Here is a 19,575-nt window from a genome sequence, read left to right as displayed (position 1 = left end):
CATCCTTTCCTAGAGCGCTCCACAAGCCCACCTTTCCTGCCATTCCCTGTCTGCCTCAATTCCATTGCCACACCCCTTGCCCTCCGCAAACCCCATATAATGATGATAATAATAATAGCTACCATGACAATTTCTTGAGCGTTCTCTACATGTCACTTTATCGCTAGGCATAATGGCACACACATCAACTCATCTAACTTAAGCATCACAGCAATCTGTGTGTCGTGTATGATTGCTACTCCCATTTACAGATGAGGAAACTGAGGCCCCGAGAGAGGTATACGGATTTGCACTGGGTCACTTAGGAGGCAGGGGTGCACGGCTCCGCAGACCGCTCGGTCTGGCTCCTTGCACCCCACTTCCATTTAGTCAGCCAACCACCTCCTGTGGTATTCTGTCCATGGATCACCCCAAATCTCCGTGTTGCCCACATAACCCATCCCTTAACTGGAGTCGCCGGAGGCCAGATAGCCCCCGAATCCCGCTAAGTCCTGGTCCCTTCTTCCAGGATACGCCCCCTTTCTTCTCCCAGCTCGGGGTAGCCCGCTTCAGGCCCAGCTTCCACAGCCCCTTCCGTCTTCACCACGCCACCAACCCCCTTTGCCCAGCTTCCACTCCTCCTTCCAGTCACCCTAATGAACCCCAATTGGAGGGGCGCTACCACCCCTTCCTGGGATCCCTACGCTACCCCCAAAACCAACTTTGTAGACTGTGCCACTACTCCACCAGTCAGAGAAGAACATTCGCCAAACCCTGTCTCTACCCACAGTTTGACGAAAATGGTCGTTCCCAAAAACTCACAGAATGCAGTATTCAATCTCCACCCTCGGCGGCGCCTTCTTCTGATTGGCTGTGAGGAACCACCGCCAAAGCGTCACTTCCGGCGGAAAAGGACGCGGGAGATTCGATTGGAAGGCCCCTGGCTCGTCGCTAAGTCCCAAGAGTCTGCACTAACGAGCGCTTCCCGGGCAGGCCTCGGTCTTCTGCCTCAGGTGAGGAGCTGTGGGAAGAGATTCTCGTGGCGCGCAAAGGGCGAGACTCCTAACGAGGTCCTCAGTATCGTTACAAATGAGAACTAGAGCATTCTGTGTTGTTTTTTTCAGGAGTTAGGCTTTTCTGTAAAAGGATCCTGAGTAAAGAGGAAAAAGTTGAGTCATTTAAATTTTAGGCGGTGCTGTTGATAGAGTTCAGCGAGCGTTTACTCAGCATTTACTAAGCTATCGAGCTAGATGTGGGTGAGCGTGTGGAACCGGTAACACAAAGAGGAAAAGTACTACTCCAGCTTTTAAGGTGCTCAGAGATAGGGATTTAGCAGGCTATGCCGAGTACGGCGTGCCGAAAAGGGGTCTTTTCCAAACTGCTTTGATGGCCTAGAGGGAGAAGTGCTTATCAGTGTGCTCAAACCGAAAACTTCAAAGCTTTCTTGATTCCTTCCTTATCTCATATTCAGCTAGTCATCACCAGCCTCTTGAATATCTCGAATCCATACAATTCTCGCCACTTTTTACACCAAGACTGCTACATAGGTAGGTGACCAGCCTCCCAGCTGGCTCTCATTTCGATCCTGTTACTTTCCAATCTAGTCTCCACATTGCCAGGCTACATGATAAGTCGCAGATCTGATCAGGGCACGCCCCGTTTAAAACCTTTCCTTGCCTCCTGTTTGCCCTCAGGTTTAAGTCTAAACTCCTTCACATATTTTAACAGGGCCCTTCTTGTCTAGGCTTTTCCTACCTCTCCAGCTTTGTTTTTCACCACTCTAGCCCTAGGCTCCAGCCCTAGGAAATGTTGAGTTCCTCAAGTGCACTAACCCACCTCACCTCCATACCTCTTCTAACCCCATCCCCACTTTGGCCAATTCTTACTGCTTCCTTAACTTTCACTTTATTAAGACTTTTAAGTCAGAAAGCCTTTCCTGACTTGCAAGACTGGGTCACAAAGTACCCAGTAGTCATTGCAAATAGTTTTAAGTGCCTCCCTTTGCCAAGAATTACCAGGTACTGGGATTACAATGGTGAACAAGTTAGATTCCTCACCAAATAGAACTTAAACCTTTGCCTTGCTCTTTGATGGATGGAGTTAAGGATAACAGGTTAGGTTGGTCTGGGATGGCCTCTCTGAGGTCTTAAAACACAAAATTCAGCCAAGTAAATTTAAAAATCTAATTAGCTTTATTAAATGATCCAGGTAGCATGCTACCTAGCAAGTAGAAGGAAGCTCAGAAGAGTTGTACAAAATAGAAGGTTTTTATAGGAAAGAGGGTGGGGTGAGAAAGTTATTAGCAAAAGAAAGGATTGTTCCAAGCAAGGTCACTTTCCCTCTGGGGGAAGAGTGGTGAGTCTTATGCTGATTACGTTTGATAAGATGGAGAGAGCTCTTGGTGGCCTTGATCCAGAAAATCCCTTAGTGACCAGTTAAGACAATATTTCTGAGGGAGGTTGAAAACTGCAATTAGATTAGGTATTAAGCACCGGTTTGGGGACTCTGCATAAATGACTCCATTTGGGGTCTGTAGTTTTCTTTTTAACAGAGGAGTTGACAGCGTAAGGCCTAAAAGATGAGAATGATCCAGCCATGCAATAGAGAAAAGGAGGAACATTCCAGAATGAATAGGTTGTACAAAGGCCCTAAGGCAGGAAAGAGCTTGGCATCTGAGTGTTCAAGAACTTAAGGAAAGACTAGTGCTGCTTGGAACATATTCAGAAAGGATAGGTCGTGAGATGGGCCTTGAGAGATGAGCCGGGACAAGATCACACAGTTAAGAGGCTAAAGCAGCTGCAGAAGCAACAGGTGATTAAGATGGTGGCAAAATATATGGGTGGAAGTGGATGTTGGTTTTAAGATACAGAAATAGATCCAAGGACATACAGATGGGAATAATGTGGGACTTGAGGGGAAAAAGAATTAAAGATGATTCCTAGGTATCTGACCTGACTTAACTGGTTGAAGAGTAGTACCATCGCCGAGATGGAGAAAACTGTAAGAAAAGAAAGTGATATTTGTCTGATTGGACCAGGGGCCCCCAGATGTGGGGCAATGATCAGGTAGAAACCAGTGTCACAGGCAGTGAAAGGATTCACCCAAAGCGGCACGAAGGAGATAAAAGTTTATTGAATACACCACAAGGGAGCGGCAGGCAGGACAGCAAAGGAGAGACCCTCTGCCGAGAGAGTGAGTGGGTCTGTATTTAAAGGGGGGAAGGTGGGACACCTGGGTGGCTCAGTGGGTTAAGTGTCTGGTTTCAGTTCAGGTCATGATCCCAGCGTCCTGGGATCAAGTTCCACGTTGGGCTCCTTGCTCAGCAGGGAGCCTGCTTCTCCCTCTGCTTCTGCTGTTCCCCTTGTTTGTGCTGTCTCTCTCTGACAGATAAATAAATAAAATCTTTTAAAAAATGAATAAAGGGGGAAGATGAGGAGATGTGGCAATGTATGGAATTTTCCCTTTTTGGTAACTGTTCCTGGTTCTAAGTAGCCCGTTGGTCTGTTAGGGCCTATGGATATTTTGAGGTAGGTGGCCTGATGGGCATGTCTGTATTCAGCCGGTTGGTCACTGCAGGCCCTTTTGCCTTGCTCTTCATTCAGCTGCTCAAGCCTGTTCTAAAAGCAGTCTCTACAAAGAAGTTTAAGAGGAAACTAAGAATTCAAGTTTTTTACCTATTACAACTTGAGATGTCTATGAGACATCAAAATAGTTGGCTGTCCATAACTGTCCCCTCCATGTGGAAGTCTGGAGCTTGCAGATATTTTATGTACCTTTGTGTCACTTCCTAGTAGTTACACATTGTCTTAGACAACAGTTTATAAATGCCCTGAACACAAGAGCCTGTGTTTTCTATCTCTAACTCTATCCTCCCCATCCCTAAAATAGTACGTCATCTACCACAAATTCAGTGGACAAACTGTGTTGTACTAAGAGTTTCTTTGGTGATTCTTGGGGTTTTTGTGGTTGTTGTTAGGGTTTATTTTATTTTAAATAGGCTCCACACCCAACATGGGGTTTGAACTCATGACCCTGAGATGAGGGTCATGTGCTCTACAGACTGAGCCAGCCAGCTGCCCCTTCTTGGGTAGTGTTTTAAATGTATTTTTCACCAATATTTCTCCAAATAAAAGAGGGGGGTTTTTTTGTTTAATTTTCTGTTTCCTGCCTTCTCATCCCTTTCTAGAATTTTCTGTTAATGTCAGTAAGTCATTTCTCAAGGAGTTGTTATAACTACTTTTAGAAAAATTAGAAAAAGTATGCACCCTTGAGAGTGACCATTAGGTCGTTTTATTGAACAACTCAAAATAGTTGAGGCCTCTTGGCCTGTATAATATGAAACAGGAATCTGAGAGCAACAAGGTGACAGATTTTCTTGCACAGCAAGAACAGTTTTGGGAGTATAGAGGCTGCCCCGAGATGGCATGAAGACTATTTTAAAAAGCAATCGAAACCCAGCAGATTCAGGAAAAGCTCTTTACTTCCCCTCCCACCCCCATAACTGCCTAAAAAGAATTTAGATAGAAGACCTCATCCAAGAAGAGAGCTATCACCACACATATCTACATTGTGATATATAGTAAAATACAATAGAAAGGAGAAGCCTAGCAAGGCTGGTTCAGTCAAAGTCCTCTCTTATTCCCATTGTTTCTTAATGGCCCAGCAATCATTTGTTTACCAAACATTTACCCTTTTTTACTTTTTTCTGAGGATTGCATGCCTTCCCTTGGAAGTCCTGGACCCCTACCCACTTCTACTTAGTTTAGGATGACATATGTACCTTAATTTGCCTGACTGTCTTTGGATTTTTCAGGTCTGTGTGGATTCCCTGTTAGGTACACATGCTATTATATTTGATTTTCTTGTTAACTGTCTCATATTTTGATTCTTAGTGGAGCTAAAAGAACCTTGAAGAGGACAGGAATTCTTGTCCTCAGCAATGTTGAACAGTTACGTTTTTCTCCATGATCGAACATTTAATAAGAATCATTCTAGATTTTCTAGTCTAGCCCAGAGGAGAAAAAAATTACATCAGTGTATATACATATAGGGGCATGGTTTTTCATATTAAGGCGCCTTTTAGGAAATCGGTAGTGAAGGAGTTTAGCTAAAAGGTCCCCAGATAATAGAGCAAAGATTTACAAAGTTATCTGAAAGGGACTGTAATGCTCTCAGGCTTTATGATTTAACTGTAACCATATTAATCACAAGTGTTGTTCACCATCACACAGCCTCAGTGGCTAGGCCAGTGATTTTCAAGTGTGGGCAACATAAGCACAAATTTCCATGCAAATTCTCAGGCCCTCGTCCCAGATTTACTGAATCAAACTCAAGTTGGGGCCCAGAAGTCTGTTTTATCAGGCCCTCTAGGTGATTTTGATGCACACTAAAGTTTGAGAACCACTTGGCGAGTATGAAAATGGATGGTAATTAATGAGTTATGTATCTGGGCCCATTGACAAAACCGTCTCTAGAGAGAAAAGGACGCATCAGCTGTATTAGCCTGATTCCATTAAAATATTTGATTCACCTAACGCCCCTTCTTAAAGCAACTTTCTCTTTATAATTTGGCTTAACATATCGTTATACCCAAAAGAAAATGTGGGTTTAAGATGTGTCCCTTCCTTGTGACTGTAATTTTTCATGGTAAATTAGTAAAGCATCTTTGGATATGGTTTAGATCCCCATATAACTTGATTAGAAAGAAAGCAAGTATTCCATGTTAAATACTGGACCCCAAGTATTTTAATAAATCTAAGTCAGAGTCTTCTTCATTCTTGGACATTCCTGGGAAATCTTCTGGGACTTCAAAACCTCCCTGAGGCCCTAATTAGTTCCCATCAACCTATCCAAATATGCACATTTCTCCCCCTCTATCTCGATCTTCTTGTTTCTATTTTTATGTGTGAGACATTGAGAGGACCCAAGATTTTCTTTGTATTTCTGAGTTGTCTACCTTGTATTTTTATTATATTTATTGATTTTTTAAAGTATAAAAGTAATACATTTTCAAAATACTTTAAACATATAAAGAAAATAAATATCACCTTCAATCTGACAACCCTGTGAAAATAGTTTTCAAAAAAAGATTGTGTATTTGCCTAACTATTCTCCCTCCTCCAAGCTAAGACTAGATTAGTCCCCTTATTATATTTTCTCATGGGATTATGTACATTTATAGAATTTGCCACATTGTCAGTTAAATTTTTTATGTGATTATTGTCCATTTTGCCCATCACTTATCCCCAATACCTGGTAATTAGCAGCTGCACAATAAATAACTGATAAATTGAATTGGAATATGATTTACTGGCTGTGATGGAGCTGAAAAAATTAAATGTTTTATCACCATCCTTCCCAATAAAATCAAGAAGAAAAATAAATTGCAAGAGATACTCTACAGGAAATTGTTCCCAAGTCCATTGTAAGGTTTTCGTAACTTTGGTATTTACTTGTTCCTGATGCTTCATTCAGTTCTCCATCAAACATGAATTCACCATGCTGCAAGTCAAGCAGTAGAGAGAGAGAGATAAACTACAATGACAAGTATCGTAAACAAAATACTATGAAAACAGCAAAAAGAATAACAGTGACTGCCTGAAAGGATCTTACTGGATTTGTATCCACCAGAAAATTAATAAGAAGCCTTTTTCCATCTTCTGGGGCTTACCAGGTGAAACACAAATAGTAAAAATAGTTTACTGACCTTTTTCATTTTAGTTCTCAAATTGGCCATTAAGTTGTAAATACTGTAGTTTTTTAAGACATACTTATTTGATCCACTAGAGGGCAATAGACCCTTAAAGACAATTTAACCAACTTTACTTTAAAAATACAGCAATTAGTACTTGCACAATTAATTTAGAAATTAATCCCAAATATTTCCGCTTGTGTTTTTCATTTGTTGGTGAGCTGTCTGCCCAACTGGACAGTAAGCATCTTATTTTTCATTGTTTCCCCTACAACATTTAGCACAGTATTCTAGTTATCTTTAAGGTTTAATCCATTTCGTTAAGTTTGAATTTTGCAAAAGTTCTGTAAAGAGTATGATTTGATAAATGCCCATATAGTTGTGGTACAAAATAAAATTTTATTTTAGAGCCCTAAAGAAGATAGTCTCTGCTCATTATATGACCTCAATTAAGGGGGGGAAATGAAAATGAGGATATAATGCAAATGATTAAGTTTTAAATAAGGTACTATATATGAAACTACTCTGTGCCCTGTGATGTATATACAAATATAAGATTATTTTGTGATTTGGTAAAATTGTGTTTTATATTTAATGGTATATGGTAAAACCAGCTTGGGAAGAAGAAAGCTGAAGATCAGGATGGAAGTTAACAGCTGAAGTTCAGATCAACAGTTTTTGAGCTCGGCCTTGGGAATATAATGAGGTGGTCCTTCTAAGATCTTACCTTGTTCCAGGAGAAAACATTAAACAGCTAAGTTTATTATGATGTGATAAGTGGCAAGTTAAAAAGTAGGGTTCTTTACCGGGGAAAGCTTCCTGGAGAAGGCGGCCCCTAAGAAGACTTCTTAAAGAAGAATAAGCATTAGCCAGGAAAGTAAAGTAACATTTTAGACAGAGGAAGAAGGAAAAGAAGCAAAGGCAGAGAAATGTAAAACATATTGTAGTAGGGAAGAGAACAAGGGATACAACTCCGATTATTTTTTTGTGTTCTCTTAAGCATAAATTACTAACACGTGAAGAATGAGAGAGAACCAAGAAAAAAGGCATTAAGGAGAATAAAATCAAATGGAGATGACTAGACAAAACAAATGGTCAGATCTCTTTGTTAATAGTGGAAGACTTTTTAAATGGTCTTTAAATTAAAAAGGAAGGAAATCCTATTATGTTGCATATACCTACTCTTATAAAATTTTTTCTTAAATTGCAAAATTCTGCTTATAGTTTTTTATTCGGTGAATATTGATTAAGAACATACTTTGTGCTATGCACTGGGGTATATAGTAGAACACAAGATAGACCACATCCCTTTCTTCAAGGAACTTTCAGACTAGTAGGGGTAGAACAAACAAAAATAAGATGATATGTGCATTTTCATGGTTGGATATATCACAAGCAGGATTAGTACTATGAAGGAATAAAATGGGTGATGTCAAAAACTAAGAGGAAAGGTGTGTCTACTTAAGATAAAGTGGGGTTCTCTAAGGGGTTATATTAGAGTTATGGATAGAAGGATGAGAATGAGCCAACTATTTGAAGAATACTCTAGGCAAAGAGAAAAGCACAAAATCCTGAGAAGAGAAATTAGTGTGTTAGAGGAGCAGAAAGAAGGCTAGCATGCATTGAATTGCAGAGATTAAGCAGGAGAGTGTTAAAAGGTGACGTAAGGAGGTGGGGCTAGATGACCAAGAGCCTCATAGGCCATTGTAAGGAACTGAGGCTTCATTCTAAATAGCAAAATTTTAAGCAGATGAGAAACGACATTTTTCAGGTAGGGAGCTTTGCCCAACTCTATCTCCCAAAGCTCATAGGTAAGTGTACTGCCATGTTGTACCCTTCCCCAAACTGGATTTTAGAGGAGATATAGAGGGAGGAAGATGCCTTTGCTGACCTACATTCCATCATTTGTTGTGTTGGAAATAAACAAGGTTAGACGCACTAGAGCAGTATTTTGTGGCCTTCCTGTCTTCCCCTTGTATTCCATTCACCTACTCTACTTTGTCCTTAGAGATTGCCATGTGACCTAGATGACAACAAAATTTGGGAATACGTATCTTCCTACAGTAGAACCTTACTAGTCATGTATCCTAAGGGTCCCAAAACAAAGATGACAACAAAGAATTAGGATTAGTTTTTTTTATTTTTTCTATGTTCTCTTTAATAACATAGGTTAGTGATTTATATAAATCCCTTTATGTTTCTTCTTTGCAAGTTTTCATCTTACTGCCTAGGTGGTAAGATTTTATTTTCACAGAAATGTTTTGATTGATAGAATTGGTATCGTTTTAGATTTCCCTTCCATAGTCACCACATTTCTACATTTATGTCTTCCTTAGGAAGAGCTATATTTAAGATTCTATTGTGATTTTTAGACTAACTTCCACTTTGTTTGATTTTGCCAGTCACAGGAACAGTCGCACCCATTTTCAGAAATTGAAACCTTTGCCATGTGTTTACAAATGAAAAATTTATTGATATAGGTCTGTCTTAAACATGTACAGAGACTTTTATTTCAGAGCATTTATATTATGCTATACATAAGCTAATCAATTTTTTAAATTTTGATGAACCAACATTTGACTTTTTAAAAAGAAGTTTAAAAAGAAGAGAACATTGCTGTTGTTCTACTTCTATTAGTGTTTTATACAAGGATCTGAAAGCACTTTGTACTCTCTTTTGACCATGTAACATTTTTAGTTTTCTGTTTGCAGAATCAGAATTGTCTTTTTTTTCTTCAAGTTGTCTAAAAATATATACACTGAAATCTAATAAAGTGATTTTTTTTCCAGCCTAAAAGAACCATTACCCAATTTAGGTTCTTTAAAAGAATCACGTAAGTTTATTTAAGTTCCTTCCTGTTAATGGAAGAAAAAAGTTCTTAGAGCTCTTCTAAAGATGTGAAAAGGGCTAAATGATATCATTCCTGAAATACAGGGATGCAGCATTTATTCAAAAACAGAATATTTGTTTGAGCTACCTGTTTTAAATCTTATTTTGTTACTATTAATACTTCCAATTAGGCAGAAAAATAAAATGAGTTTTCCAATATCTTGACACTTATCACAAAAAACATCTATTCACTTTACAGTGGAGGCTAAGTTGTTTTCCTAAGAAATGAGTTATGTACATACAATTGAAGATTTGCCATTCATCCCGTGGCTATTTTGTTTTGCAGGCCACAGTGAGAACATATGAATAGAGGAAGAAAATTTCTTCTGGCCTCAGTTCTTGCTCTCCAGAATTCCAGTTTTATATATCCTTCATGTCAGAAGTGCTTGTCTCGGATAATCCTGGTCTCCAAAAGGTAAAAGTAAAGTCTGTAAGCATGAGAGAGGAAATACATGTGTACACTGTAGATTTCCTACAGCTCAGGGGCAGATAAGGATTAAATTCACCGGGGCACCTGGGTGGCTCAGTCAGTTAAGCATCTGACTTTGGTTCAGGTCATGATCTCAGGGTCCTGAGATGGAGCCCTCCTACAGGCTTCGTGCTCAATGGGGATTTTTGCTTGTCCCTCTGCCCCTCCCCCCACTTGTGCTCACGTGCATTCTCTCTTTCTCTCTCAAATAAATAAATAAATAAAAATACTTGGGGCACCTTGGTGGCTCAGTAGGTTAAATGTCCAACTATTGGTTTCAGCTCAGGTCATGCAGGGAGTCTGAGTTTCTCTCTCCTCCTCTGCCCCTCCCCCCACTTGCAGGCACGCAGGCGCGCTCTCTCTCGCAAATAAATAAATAAATCTTTCCTTAAAAATACTTTCTCTCTACCTAGAGGAGAGAATATATAGTTATAGTAAGTACTTGGTAGTATATAAGTAAGAATAGCCTGCCAGCAATATTCTTAGTCAAGTTCACATTTAATAGAGAGGGATTAGCAGTTCCAGCCCCTGTCTAGACTAAGGGATCCTTCTAGTAGTTATCACTGTTCTTTTATTGAGCCATTCTCTCAAGCATTCATTTGTAAACTCAAAAACACCCTGTTTGTGTTATTCATCATTAAATCTGTGTTATTCATCATTAAATCCTTAGCATCCAGTCCAAAGGTCTAGTTCATAGAAAACACACAGAAAATGTTTAAGTAAGTGAATAAATGACAATATGATAGTGTTTATAAGTATACTTAACTGCAGTATATCATGGTGATTAAAAAGCATAATTCCCTGGCGCCAAACTCCCAACCCTGTCACTTGAATTATCTGGGCTTCAAAATGGGGAAGGTAATATCTGCCTCATAGGGTTGTTATAAGGATCTAATGAGTTAATGTACACAAAATGCTTAGAACATTGTGTGGTACATAATCAGTAGTCTATACGTGTGAAATATTTTTTAAACTGTTTTGTTTTTGGTTTTTACCAAGTCATTTCTTATCAAGATAATCTGCAACAAAAATTTAGGTTGAACAATATTGCCATTGTTGCCTCTTTAGCCTGGTAATAACAATAGATAACATTAATGAATGTTTACCATATGCTAAGCACTATGCTGGGAGCTTTATATCTTTTAATACAATAGCTCCATGAGTGATGCTTTTGTTAATGCCAGCCTTCAAAGGAGAAAAATAAAGCTTAGAAACTTAAGTAACATGCCCCAAATCACACAGCTAGCTAGTTAGTGGCAGGAACATTCAAGCCTAAACAATTTGGCTGCTGTCTACATTCATAATCACTATATTACCTTCAAATTAGCAGTGGAATTTGTATCCAGAATGACATCACTGCCCCCTCTCTTTCCCAGAGTTTAAGATGCCCTGGATAAGGGAGCTCTGATTGAACAATTTAGGTATACAACAGATTGAGCAAAGAAGGAATTATGAGGATCCAGCTGTACTTAAGTCAGACTTTAAAGAAATTTGCAAACTATAAAACAATGCCACTCTCTTGACACTAATTTTTTTTATTTCGTAACACATAATTATTTTTCATAAAAGTAAGGTTTTTTTGGTTAACCATGCAATGAATCTATTATATGAGTGAATTAATAAATATTTTTTATATTTCTCAATTTCTTATTTTCATTTAATTTCTCATATTTAGTTAAAAATATAGGTAGGTATTAGCCACATAGACAAAAGCTCTCTGGTATTCTCAGTGATTTTTAAGAATATAAAGGGTCCTGAGGACAAAAAATTTGAAAACTGCTGTTCCATAACAAATGACATTTTGGAAAATAGGGGTGCCTCTAGAAATTAAATCAGAGGACTGTGATTTGAATGTTTTCTCTACCCTGACTTCTCGAAACGTGGTCTGAGAACAGCTATATGTATCAGCATCATTGGGGAGCTTATTTGAAATGTAGAATCTTGGGCCTTGTCCCAAACTTAATGAATCAGAATCTTTATTTTAACAAAGTAAACAAGATATTTACCCCCATTTACAAATGGAGCATTTGAGGTGAATTTTATGATCCCAATCTAAGGATTTCAATTCTTATCCTGCAGTTTTTTCCTCAGTGATGTCTTATGAGAACTATAAGAACTATAAGGCTAATAATGAACTATCTTGCAAGTAGAGAGTACCAGTGATAATCTAACAAAAACTAGGTTTGTTAGTGCATATACCACTAAATTATATATTTTTTAATATGTATATATTATTATAATATTTAACATACTATGTATAATCCAAGAGGAATAAAGTTAGATTAAAATAAATAAATGTTGGGGCGCCTGGGTGGCACAGCGGTTAAGCATCTGCCTTTGGCTCAGGGCGTGATCCCGGCGTTATGGGATCAAGCCCCACATCAGGCTCCTCTGCTAGGAGCCTGCTTCTTCCTCTCCCACTCCCCCTACTTGTGTTCCCTCTCTCGCTGGCTGTCTCTATCCTGTCGAATAAATAAATAAAATCTTTAAAAAAATAAAAAAAAATAAATGTTAGTACGGAGTAATTAGTCTAGAGCTTTTTAAACTTTAATACGTGTACAAATCACCTGAGTTGCTTAAAAACATTTGTAAACTGCAAAATGCTGATACGTATTTTTCTAAGATTTGCTAAGAGCTTTACATTAGACCTGAATGTCTTCTTAATACATAAGGGTAAGGTTAGATGAATGGATTGGCATGGAGCCATTTTCACTGTGGCAAAAAATAATAATAATTAGCACAGATTTAGCGATGGTGAATCAGTAACTTATACAAAGGATTAACTCTTTGTTCGGAGTAGTCACCTTGTGAGCTATGGATTTTAGGCTCCCCCTAGTGGCTTTCTGCAGTAATCAAAATTATACAACTATCTCTAACATTTTCTATTTGCATTTTGCCACTCATTTTTAAGCCAGATCATTAGGGACATGAAGGAAGAATTAAGTCCTGGGATTAACCATTATCCTAAGATGTATTAAGAGGTCAGTTTGCTAAATTAAGAACATGAAAAATGGCTATCAGAGTTATAAGACATTGCAGACAACTAGAAAGGAGGGAAACACTAAGTAGAAGTGACAGTAATCATCACAGTATTTAATATAATTACAAGGAAGAAGCAGACTGACACATTAATTTGGCAAGATCTGCACTAGATCCTTCCTGACTTTTTTCTGTTCTTTTTTTTTTTAAGAGTTTATTGAGAGAGAGTGTGTGTGTGTGAATGCATGTGCATGCACATAGTGGTGGGAGGGAGGGACAAAGGGAGAGGGAAAGAGAAAATCTCAGACTCCCTGCTGATCCCAGAGCCTGACCTGGGGGTGGATCTCACCACCCAGAGATCATAACTTGAGCTGAAATCAAGAGTCTCACGCTCAGTTGACTGAGCCACCCAGGTGCCCCTCTTTATTTCTTTCTTATACTTTGTCACATTTAATTCTTCAACCTTGTTTGTTTGTTTGTTTTACAAATTAGAAAATCAAGGTTTAAGTAATTTGTAACCATTCCAAGACCAGACCACTAGTACGGAACAGTAGAGTTACAGTTGACCACAGTAGTTTTTGACAAGAAAGCCTTTGGCCATAATTATATATCCCTTTAAAAAGATGTTTCACACCTAATTTCAGTAACCTAATAAATTCTCAGCATATTCCAAAGAATTAAAGAAAGTACAGGTTATTCTTATATGGTGAGAAAAAGAAAACTAGGTACTTTGTATATAAATATTTATTGAATGTTTCAAGATTATTCATTATTCTCTTAACAGATACTGTTCTCTTAACAAAAGATAGACACTAAACATCAGGTCTTCTGTTGGTGTGGTCCTCATTTCGTTGTTTACTTTGCCCCCCAATTCCAGACTATAATAAGCCTCAATTTGTTAATTGTAATTTAGCTACCTAAAGAATATCTTTCTTCCTCCCTTCCCTCTCTCTCTCTCCCTCTCTCATGTGCAGTTTTTCTTTGTTATTTTTTTCCTTTTTTTAAGTAGGCTCCATGCCCATTGTGGGGATCAGACTCACTACCCTGAGATCTAGAGTTGCATGCTCTACTGGCTGAGCCAGCCAGGCGCTCTTTCTTCAGTTTTCTATCAATTTGGTGCTATTTCATTTAAGTCAGTAAAAGTAGTTGTTATGAATAGAGAAGATGAAAAGATGCTGACCTGAAATCATTTAAGAATATGTTATATAAGTAAATTCGTACACAAAATGTAATTTTTAACCTTTACTTTTCCAGATTTATTTTCCATAGTATAAAAAAAATTAGTAAACATCTCTATAGTTTTTTTTTTTTCCTCCACTCTTCCAGGTCTCGTTGTCCAAAATGTGGCTCTACTGGTAAAGCTGAAAATGCCAGTTACAGATACAAACTTTCCTTAAAAGTTGCAGAATCAAACAAATTGTTTGGCATTACTGTATTTGGAAGCTGCTTAGATGCATTTTTTGGTCTTACAGCCACTGGTTTGCACAGGTAAAAATATTTAAAGCATTTTTTTTCCTAGCTACTCCTTTAGTATATCAGTAGAATTTGAAGATATGTGTTTCTAAGGTAATATGCATTTAGTTGAAAGATAATCACTTGACCTCAAATCATTGGTTCCTTTAAAAGATAATCAAATAAATAGAAAGGTATTTATTTCCTGATTACCTATTGTGATGATATTAAACCAAACTCCTTTTATTCAGGGCAACTAAGCTGTCCTAAAAATATTAGTTTACAATAATCCAGATTAGAGGAATATAAGATAAGAAAGTTAAATTGTTTCAAACTAAAGGATTATCCAAACCAAGGTTAGCTTTCAAGTAGCCAAAGCCCCTTAAGATGGAAGAAGCATTGAGGGAATATTTGCATGTCGGAGGTTGAAAATTTGTCATTTCTCTCACTTGCATTGCAACTTCCTCTGCATAGTTTGACCTATGAAGGTGTCCTGAGATGTAAGAATGATACAAGCAATTAAAACTTTTTCTTCCCTTCCATCTTCTACTCTCCTCCCCTAATCACTTGACAGAAGAAATCTCTGTCTGTTTCCTTGTAGTTGAGAGCCAACAGGATTATCAAAGGAGGAAAGACTTCCTTCTGCTTTGAGGGCTAAAGATCCCACTGCTATTCCTATTGCCACTTTTGGAATAAATGCTGGGTCTGATTACTAGAGAGGCATCTACTTTATACACACTTGATCATTTTTTACTTTCTAAGCTATGGGAAACTAGAGGGAGCAAAATGCCTACCTTTTTAAGTCCTTTTTTTTTTTCTATATATAACTCCAAAGGTTTATGCTGCATTTTCAAACTAATTGTATTTTTTTTGTGGCAAGTTAAAATTTCAAAGCTTTTGTCTTCACATTTTTAATTTTCTTTCCAATCAAGGTACATTCAGGATCCTAATGAAATTTCAGAAACACTGGACAGTGATGCAATTCGGAGCCTATTAACTAAAGCAGTTGAAATTTGCTTTGTTGGACAAAGCTTTATTTTTGGAGTGACGGTAATTGAGACTAGCTTTCTTTTTAGTATTTTGTTAACATTTCCATTGTAATAAAATAATTTGAATTTTCTGAATAGTCTTTAGGAGTCATAAATGTGAGGGTCTGTAGAAGCACTTTAAACTATGTAAAAATAGGCTAAATGTGATCTGTTAAAACAACATGTGTGACAGCTTCCTCTTTCAAAAGTGAGAAGAGCCCAGTTCAAATTCTTTCAGAGCTTTACAAATCTAAATTTATTTTAAAGTCAGAATAATTAGATATTTTGTTTTGATATTTGGTGTTTATTTCACTCTCCAAATTTTGTTTCAATTCTGTAGTAAAACTTGTTATCAACTCTTTATTAGTTTGAGTTTATCATCTGTAAAAGGAGGAGAGAACTAACATGGAAAGCAAAGTATCTGAGTATTGGTTACTCTAAGAACAGGTGGGAAGGATGGTCTTAAATAATTACAGAAGTGATTGTAGAAGTTATAAGAATATACTGACTCTGGAGGAATAATCGTTTTCTGTCTCACCTATGCTAAAGGGAACAAATGGAAATTTTGCCCACACTTGAGTCAAGGTTTCATGGAATAGAGCATTCCACAGCTGAACATTGAGAAAAACTCAAAGTAACAGTGAAATCAGGAGCTACAGAGCTTTTTGTTCTTGTTGCTGCTGCTGCTGCTGCTATTAAAATCTTAGCTGGTTTATGTTCTTTTTTTAGTGAGTGTGAACTTTTCCTTAAACATTCAAAGTTTCTGGATTCTATTGAGAAATATAATAGTAGGTACTATTGAGCAACTACTGTTTGCTTAGCACTGCAGTTTTTCTTGTGTTATTGATAATAAAATAGTCCTGCATATTTATCCTTATTTTATACATGAGAGAACTGAGGTTCAGAGAAGTTAAATAATTTGTCCAAAGCCCCAACACTAGTAAATGTTAGAACCAATCTCTTTACTCCAACGTTTATTTCTATTACTTATGCTACTCTACCTATAACACTATAGGAATTGAAATTATAGGGGTAGGAGTTATAACTGTGTCTCTTTTAACCCTGTTTCACCTTTGAGTCAAAGGAAGAAATTTTTGTTCTCATTTAAATTCATTTACTTCTTTCACAGAATTTTGGAAACCGACATGGACAAGGTTCAGATTCCAATAACTTCTTAAAGCAATGCTCTGACCACAAGAGAGAAGTTACAGCATTAGTAGCTTGCCAGATTGTTCTACCAGACCCAGGTGTTTCAGGCTTCTCTGTCATTGACTATTTCCATCAGCTCTTGCAGCTTTCTGATTTCAGGAAACTTGATAGTGGCTCCCAGGCATCAAATAGCCACTTACTTGGTTCAGAACACACAAATAGTGATCTCAGCAACATCTGTGGCCCTGACAGCAGTTCTTGTTTTTTCAAGTCCCATAGCAGAGATAATTTTTCAAGATTCTGGCAGGCATCACTTGAACTCACTTCCATTCTTTCAAACCTAACAAATGATGATATTTCAGCTTCAGAACAAAGGAAGGCCATTGGTACTCTTCACCAGAACAGAAAGTACATCTCTTTTGTGGAGGCGCCAGGTTCCAGTAGCTGCCGTGATGCCTTTCAGGGTTCTTGGAGCCTTGTTTCATACATGGATAAAAAGAGTACAGCACAGAAGTTGGGTGAAGAACTTGGCTTACAAGCTTATCAGCCCATTGCAGTCCGTACCAATCATGAAATCGGAGTTACTGACTCTAATTTTTTCCCTTTGAAAATGCAAGAGCCCCTGGAGTCAAATAATAAAGCTAGCCTTCAGGAGAGATCTACGTGTTGTCCACCTTCATCACTCAGACTTAAAGAGATAGCTAGTAGTTCCCAGGACTGTGACCCTGAGATTTGGGATGATCTGCCATTCTCTGAAAGCCTGAATGAGTTTCTGGCAGTTGTCGAAAGTGAAATTGCTATAACCCAGACAGATGCCAGTAGTAGGAAATGTCATCTAGATCATGACATCAATAGATTACATGCAGACCACAGCAGGTTATCTATGACTTCCCAGAGAACTACTGGAGCCATGCACACATCGCCTGTAGCTTTAAGATCATCTCAAGCAACCGTCAAAGCAAGCTGTAGCAAAGATAACTTCCTTTCCCACTGTGAAGCAAATCCAAGTCCTAGTGTTCAGGAGTCACAGTCAAATAACGCAGCAGAGTCTGTCTCTATAAGTAGTAATGGAAGTGATATTTCTGAATATTTTCCGCCAAATACTTATCTGTCAGCTCTATTTCCATCTTCAAAAGGTTCAGGAACAACAGGTACTCTTAAGTCTACCAGAATTCCACCACGTAGGGCTAAAATTTCATTTAGGAGCAATACTTCAGAAAGTGACCATTCTCATCTCAATAGCAAATATTTCAAAAGATGTGGGGAAAAATCACTTTCAGAAATGAGTGAAAAGTTGGTAACTTTGTGTTCAAGGAGCTATAATAATATTTCTGACCTTTGCAACTTAGAAAATAAACATTATAGGTGGCCAAAGAACCAAGGTGACAGTTTTAGAATCTGCAGGAAACTTACATATCCTTTAGAAGCACTTTGCAGTAGTCCAAATAGAAGTACAAATACACTGAAAGAAATGCCTTGTGGACATATCAACAATAACTTAACACAGAACTATTCTGGTCATGAAGGTAGCTACAATGCTTCTGCTGATCTCTTTGACGATAGTGCTAAAGAAATGGACATTACAACAGAAATTACCAAAAAGTCACAGGATATTTTGTTACAGTGGGGAAACTCTTTGGCAGAAAGTCTTCATACAGAATCAGATTTCTCACTGAGATCACTTCCTGAGAATTCCAGCCACTTTTCACAAAAGTTATCTTTGCAAAGCATATCTGCCTCTGTGTATCCAAGAACATGTTCTTCTCCACCTCATTTTCAGGCAGATTCAGAATATGATTTGGGAGATAGCCAAGACTTTGTTCCATGTTCACAGTCAACTCCAGTTGCAGGATTCCACCAAACAAGAACTCATGGGATGGAAGGAGCTTTCAAAAACTTACTTGCCTTTTATTCGGATCTTGATGTTAACTGTAAAAAAAGAAGGCTTTCCTCTGAAACTGATGTACAACAAGCCACCCCTAGCTGTCCAAACAGTGTGAAGACACCCAGCCAGAAATTCAGGAGCCCTGTTAAACCTGGTATTCCACAACCAGGGGTTTTCAACAATAGTCCTATTGCTGAGTGTTCTGAAACTGATAATGAATGGGCCCCTCCTACTACAAAAAAAGTTTTTCCTTCAGAAATGCTTGGATTCCAAGCCGGGGGTCTAAGGAAATGCTCCGCTGCCTGTGATTCTCCTGATCAAAAAGAGTTACCAAGAAAGAAACTGAAATGTGTCAAACGAAGAAGTTCAGGCTGGCTTTCCAAAGAGTCAGTTTTGGGACTTGGTTCTTGTTCAGAAGTCCAGTGTTGCTTTCCATTTTCAGAAAAGTGGCCACCTTCCGTGCCTGAGTCTAAAAGTGGTTGGTCTCCTGAATTATTTTCATAAAAAGTCAACCTGAACCCAGTTGCTAAGCTTTTAAATGTAGGTCTGTTTGGAAATCTTCGCCTCCTGTGGTATGGAAAGCAATCTTGATTTTTGAAAACTTGAACAGAAGCAGATAGAAAACAGGCATGTAAATCCGTTGTTTTTTCCCCAGTGTTTTGTCCAGAATGCACTCGTTCAAATACTTTGGCACTTTATCTTATTGTTGATTGTCCTTGAGTAATATTGTTAATTTTGCTTGTTAAAAGTATTTGTTAAGATCACATGTACATTCAGAAATAAAGCTTTTGCAAACCAAACTTAAGGTCTAAATTGTTATGCCCAGCTCAGAAAATGCCTGCTATGTATTAGGGCCAACTGCTGTGCTGAATTTGTGATACAAAGCTACGAGATCAGTAATCAAAAGATTTTAGTCTGCTGGGTAAGACAGACATATAATAGACAATTTCAGTACAATGCAGTAAATGCAATGATAGAGTTTTTTAATGGGTACTAAAACATTTATGATGCTATGGGAGCATGGTAGAGAATCAATTAACCCAGCGATATCTAT

At 38.1% G+C, this 19,575-nt stretch overlaps 1 protein-coding gene across 1 annotated transcript; it reads left to right on the top strand.

The window, feature by feature from the left end:
- The first annotated feature begins 937 nt into the window (after positions 1–937).
- DDIAS (DNA damage induced apoptosis suppressor) lies at positions 938–19,333 on the top strand. Its single transcript, XM_008704369.2, has 5 exons — positions 938–992; positions 9,846–9,974; positions 14,334–14,495; positions 15,392–15,509; positions 16,617–19,333. Exons 2-5 carry the CDS (start codon positions 9,862–9,864, stop codon positions 19,023–19,025), a joined length of 2,802 nt encoding a protein of 933 aa, XP_008702591.2. The 5' UTR covers positions 938–992; positions 9,846–9,861; the 3' UTR covers positions 19,026–19,333.
- Positions 19,334–19,575: the final 242 nt, after the last annotated feature.

Source organism: Ursus maritimus, unplaced genomic scaffold, assembly GCF_017311325.1.
Source record: "Ursus maritimus isolate PB19 unplaced genomic scaffold, ASM1731132v1 scaffold_16, whole genome shotgun sequence".
In the NCBI taxonomy this organism is placed as follows: domain Eukaryota; kingdom Metazoa; phylum Chordata; class Mammalia; order Carnivora; family Ursidae; genus Ursus; species Ursus maritimus.
The sequence above is the reverse complement of the archived record's forward strand: the minus strand, read 5'-3'. Positions and strand labels throughout refer to the sequence as shown.